General features: G+C 44.6%; 1 protein-coding gene across 1 annotated transcript in view; it reads right to left on the bottom strand.

Moving 5' to 3' along the window:
* Positions 1-347: 347 nt before the first annotated feature.
* ARL3 (ADP ribosylation factor like GTPase 3) overlaps positions 348-6,000 on the bottom strand; it is a 30,644-nt gene continuing 24,991 nt past the window's right edge. The window contains exon 6 of the mRNA XM_007479093.3: positions 348-3,432. Within this exon, the coding sequence (XP_007479155.1) occupies positions 3,385-3,432 (48 nt within the window). The 3' untranslated portion in view covers positions 348-3,384. The remainder of the gene's footprint in view (positions 3,433-6,000) is intronic.

The raw sequence follows: 6,000 nt of genomic DNA, 5'->3' as shown, positions 1-6,000 counted from the left end.
TGGCACCTTAATACCTTTTACTGCATCTGAGAAGTTTATTGACCCGATGGAAAATGGCAGGTTTGGACTGCAAGATCCAGTGTCTGATTCTGAGGAGCAATTCCCTGTGGCTAGTAAAAGGCCCAGGAAGGAGAAGTAAAATCCTTGTGTGGTTGAGGGCTGGGGGGATGTCTGGAGTCTGGTGGCCTTGAACAGGGATACTAAAGATTGAGGATTGCTGCCTGTCACCAAATGGGTGACAACTGGCCTTCTGAAAAAACACCTTGAAAGAGACATTTTGAAATGGGACAGCGTTCCAGGCCCCTCCCTCCATTTCCTTAAAGAGCACAACACATTCCAAGCTGCTCTTATTTCTACTAGATTTATTTGCTACTTTTTTTGACAGACGTCTAAATTATACATTGAGTTTTCCACATGACCAAACCCCTTGTCCCTCCCTTTGATTATCATTTTCCAAAGGGCCTATAAAAATGGGTCTTTAGATGGCTTAGAATGAACCCTGAAACCACAAGGAATGGAGCAGCTAAAAATACAAGGAAAGAAAGGCTTGTCTCTGAAAGAAGAAAAATAAAAGCTGACTCCAATGACAATAAAGCAAAGTGTGCTGGCCTTAGTGACATGGCATTTCCTGGGGGTCCCCAGCTGCCCCCTTGGAACCTTGGCTGAGCTGATCAGCAACAGCCAACCGTTGAGGAATGGGGGATTGGGTATCAAAGAAATAGCTTTCACTTGAGGGAATAAAGAAATTTGTCAAAATCAAGGGAAGACAGTAGCAGAGAAGGAGGGAGTAGGCTAGGAACATGTCCTCCCAGCAGCTGCCCCGAGCTTCTGGCTTCTCTAACCCTGGCATAACATTTCTAACCGTTGTAATCACTGACTTTCAGCTGTGCTCTGACATGTTCCCCTGCTCGGCCCACATCAATGACATCCTTGTTTCCATAGCAACAATCGGATAGCAAAGAGGAGGGGGTGCACTGCTTACAGGCCAGGGCAAATGAACTCAAAGTAACTGGCTGCTGGGGGTGGAGGAGAAGGGTGCTCCAGTTTCCCCCGACATTGGTCTGTATGGGGGATATGCCACAGTCAAGCCAGTGGGGCCCTTTGGCCAATTTATTCATTCCCTCCACCCTTACCCCAGGATTGAAAAAAAATGTGCCTGTCTTTAGCCTTGCTGTGAATAGGAAAATTTGTAATCCTTCTTTTAGGAGGGGGAGTGGAATCCCAACAAACATTGTTTCCATAATGGGGGCTTTAAAAAAGGAGCTTTTAAAAATTATTTCATGCTTCCCTCCTGCCCCTCCCCACAAGATGGAGGCTGGTGACTCCAGTAATTACTTTGCATTTTATTAAAAGAGCTACCTAGGAAAGTTACAAAAGGTGGCTGAGGATGTGGGAGGGCAAAAATTTAAAAGCAACTTTGCAGGCTGGTGATAAAAGTGTGAAAATATATTAGAAACAGTACATGGCTGCAGCCAGTCAAAGCCACACATTTTAAAATCAGCAATCACACCCTTTGCCCTCTGGGCTTTCAGCCTTTTAGAGTAGAAAGGGCCCTGCTTTGGAAACACTAGCATCTGGTAGTTTAGGGGCTCTGCTGGTAGCCTGGTGAGGGGGGATCCTAGTTTGCTTCCAGGCAGGCAGCTCTTCTCCCTCACCAGGAGGACCACAGATTAGGGGTGAAATGACATCCCAGATGGAGCCAAGCAATGAGTGATTTTTTAATCAATTTATGCATGACTCAGCAGGGCATCTTTTTGTGGTTGGTGAAGGATGAGAATTTTTATCAACATCCCCACCCCCACCCCCTTTAAAAATTGATGTTTCAGTTTCATATGCAAAGCTCTTTTCCAGAAAGATGGATGGAGTCCATGGTCCCAGGACTATGGGGCTGGTACCGAAAGTCAGCAGCTATGCCAGCTTGATTCTGACTTGGTCAGAACAGGCCACCTCTGGGGATGAGAAGCCAGCTGGTCTCTTTAGCCCATTCAACTTTCCACTATCCTGCCGAGACTTAAGGGTCAACTGCAGGGAAAGTTAATGTGAGGCAGACTTTCCACCAGAAACTGGACAGAGAATCTCAAATTCATTCTCTCAAAGCCTGAGCCCCTAGGCACCAGAGTACAGTCTAATTAAAGAGGTGTGGTAGCTCTGAGATAGGCCTTACTAAATTGGGGACATTTCTTAGGGCAAGAAAAAAGAAACTCTCCCAACAACTCAGAGCCACAGCAGATTCCCTTCCATCAGCCTCATGACCAACCACAGGCGGGTCCTTCAGAGTGGGGCTGGGAGCCTGGTTTTCCTGGATGTGACCTCTGGAATCACTGAACCAGTGTTCTAACAGCAAATCTTTTCCACCCTCATCCTACTCCACAAAGTTGCTGCTCTGTAAAAATTGATCTCATCTAAAAAATCGATCTGTGCAGCTTTTCTCTGTGGAATGGGTTCACAGTAAAGCGGCATTTATTTTTAAAATCTGATACCAGGGGCCTATTGTAATCATTTAAACACAGAATTCTTTGAGCTTTAGAAATCTCTTCTATAGGAGCACCACAGAGAGGCCAGCTAAGCTGAGTAGGCTGCTCCGTGCTCCACTGAACTGGAGAAGCCTGTTTATGCTAGTCTGTACCCTCGATCTAAGAGCGGTTTAAAGGACTTTTTAATTTTTCTAGAATTAAACCTCCCACCTTTCCTTACATTCCAGTTGTCATTACTGCCAGAGCCCTAAGAAATTGCTTGTCTCTGTTGCTGGGGGTGGGGGGAGGTTCAATTCTGTAGTGACTTGTTTTCAATAAAGGTTTTTTTTTTCTTTTTCCATGCCCAAAGGGGGAGGATTACATGCACATTCTCCTACCTGCATGACAAGATGGTTTAATCATCTGCTGCTCCCTCCAGTCCCCCACCCCCTTCAACATAGGAAGAATGTAGCACCAGTTCAATTGGTGATGGGAAAAATCTGACCAACACCAGGGAATGTTCGGTGTGGTTTCCAAAGTGCTAGGGGAATCCAGGGAACAGGTCAGTGAATAAACGAACTCGGCATAAGCTTTTTTCCTTCTCTCTTTTCTAAAGCCCACTGGAATGGTCTAAACTGCACTGCAATCTCTTGTTCATTTATAAGATCTCATTTTCTAATCATGTGCTTTGAGACATTTAATACTATTTCAATTATGCAGAGGAAATAATGTAATTCCTTTATTTGAAAAATGATACTGAACCTCAGAGATCAGTTAAACCTACTGCTGGAATGGGGATTCTTTTTGAAACCGTGCTGTTCCCTCTCTTTAAACAGCTGTAGCTGTACACAGATGGTCAGAAAGCAGCAAATGAGTGTTTTCAGGACAGAACTCAGCTCCCGTGGCTCCTGTGTTTCCATTCATCTAGATTTTATTTCTTCTTAGCGTTGACATTTTTGCAGACCCAGTTCATGCCGTCCTTTGAGGGAAACATGTACAGAGAAAGGCAATTTGTTAGTTGAGAGAGGCATGGAATGCCCAAAAGCGGTGCTGTCAGAAAGCCAAATCTTTTGTGCCCTCCCCTCCCTGACCACCAGCCCAGAGGCATCTGCCCATGAGCATGGCAAGTCTCTCTTCCCTTTCAGAGGGGTCTCCTGGGTTTCCCTGGCCTGACTATGGCTGGGAACTAAGTCTCCCTGGGGATGGAGGAGGAGGAAAGGCTGGCAGCAAGTGATAGTGACCTCTTCTGGTCAAGTAGGGAGGGGCCCAGAGGAACAGAAAAGAGAGAATGAGCTCCTTCTTTGGGAACTGAATGAGGGTACCCATTGTATGAACTTTGAGATGGGTCTTTGGGAACTCCCTCTGAAAAAATAAACACATCTGCCTAGATACATGTCCCATTGAGGAGCTATCAGGAAAGAATTCCAGTTATTTTTTGGCTTTTTCTAAAGATGACCTTTGCTATGGCACTAGCTGCAATAAGCCCCTTCTCTGGTGCCCCAGTGTGTTTAGTGCGACAGTGTACACTTGGGCTAAATTAAATTTCTTTTTGAGAAAACAAACCAACTGCAGTATGCATTCCTAGACATACACTGGTACACTGTACATTTACTTCTTTTTGGGGCACAGCACAGATCTGTTTAAAAAGAATTGGCCAGATTATCATAGCTCTAAGCACAACCAGACAGGAAAACTGTGGAGGAAGGTTCACTTAAAGGTACAGCAACCTTGAAAAGTGTCCTTTTCAGGAAGACTGCAGAGCAAGATAAGTAAAAATTGTTATGCTGAAAGCCAACTAGAAATTCAGCTCAGAAGCCGACACCCTGCTCACCCACACAGCCTGCCACGGACCTCTTCAACAACCTTAAGAATCATATTTGACTCCTTTCCCTTCATCTTCCATCTCTCCAGCCTTCAAAAAGATAGTGAACATTCTCAGTAGCAGAGTACAATCAGACTAGATTCCTGGCATGACTCCTCCCTGCATCTGCAGTCCATACTATCTAAAGCCCTAATCACATTTGCACACATTGGGGCATACATGACACGCAGAGTTCTGCATTCATTGTGACTGTAGGTCTATTTGCTGAACCAGAACAGCTGAGACAGCTTAAAGTAATAAATATCAGCTGACACCCTGGGCCTTTCAGAACACTAATCCCATAAACAATACATCACAGCAAAACAACAAGCAGCCATCCTATCTCCCCACTAATCTGGCCATAACCTGAATTTACAGTGATTAGAACTATGCTCACTGCCTTTAAAGAACTCCAGAGGAGAACCAGATCATTGGAGAAATGTCCTGATGACCATAGTCGAGGCGGGTTTTTGATGGGCTTTTGCTTTAGAAGCCCAGCAGCAGCAGCAGCACAGAACAGCCAGGGAGCAGGGGGAAAGAAGGAGAAAGCTCAAGGCAGGAGAGAAGGTGAACTCTAATGGATTTCCACCTTACAACTGGTCAGCTTAATTTACTTTGAAAGCTGAATGCTGGCTTTAAGGCCATTTTCTGAAAATTATTAATTTAAAGAGCACATAGATTTTAGTATCTAATTGGCTTCTAGGGAAAAAATGATTCCCTGCCAGGAGACAAAAGGGAAGATTTTACAAATCAAAGCATGATGAATAAGATAACCATTCTTTCTCTGATGGCACTGCTGAATAACTTAGCTCTTACATTCAACTTTTCATCTTCAAATACCAGTACAAACACTGATAAATCGGGCACCTCAGCACTGGTCTGCCCAGATGTCTGTTTTTTTTTTTTTAATTTAACCCAATTTAGAATCCAAAATGGTGAGAGGAGGGACAACCATCCAAATGCCACATTTTGGGTTTCCAAATGGGGAAACTATTAGTGGGAGGGTTTAGTTATACTATATGTGACTATGCAGAAACTGAACTAATAATACAGGCAAGGAGCTGGGGAAATGTTTACTCAGCTGCAAAAAGCCAAAGGGGAGGGGGCAAACTGGTGGGCAGCTCCAGGCAATGCATGTGGGAGAGAGGGATAAGGGAAAGGTCTAACAGAGCAGAACTGACGTGGCCATGCTCCTTCTAAAAGGATTGCAGTGCTACTGGCAGCCTGACCCCACAGGTAGCTCCCCTCCCTGGTAGCTGCTGGGCTAGCAAGGATAAGAGGGAAGCCTGGGGGTCATGATGCTTATTTGTGGCATAGCTGCCAAGATAGCTAGATTCCTCATTCAGTTATGTGTGGTAAAAAAGGGAAATCATATCAGGTATAAACTTCACTGCTCCTAACGTCCCTATTGGACTACTGCAACTCCTATTCTAAGGGAGAACAGAGAGGCATCAGATGACCCAAATCACGGCATAGTCACACAGGGTACCAACTTTGTTAGGATCACATTAATAAGGGACCTTAATGGTGGATTCCAACCAGAGCCAAAAGATGGATAAGAACTGTAGGAGTACAGGGTACCATGCTATAATAGGGAAGTGAGCCTTTTTAGCCCCTTTCCATATTTTATCTATCAGGCCTGAAGAGAATTTCTATTTTATAAACCTTGGAAAGCTTTTCTGTACT

Source organism: Monodelphis domestica, chromosome 1 (assembly GCF_027887165.1).
Source record: "Monodelphis domestica isolate mMonDom1 chromosome 1, mMonDom1.pri, whole genome shotgun sequence".
Classification (NCBI taxonomy): Eukaryota; Metazoa; Chordata; class Mammalia; order Didelphimorphia; family Didelphidae; genus Monodelphis; species Monodelphis domestica.
Note: the sequence above shows the minus strand (reverse complement) of the source record. Positions and strands in the feature narration are given on the sequence as shown.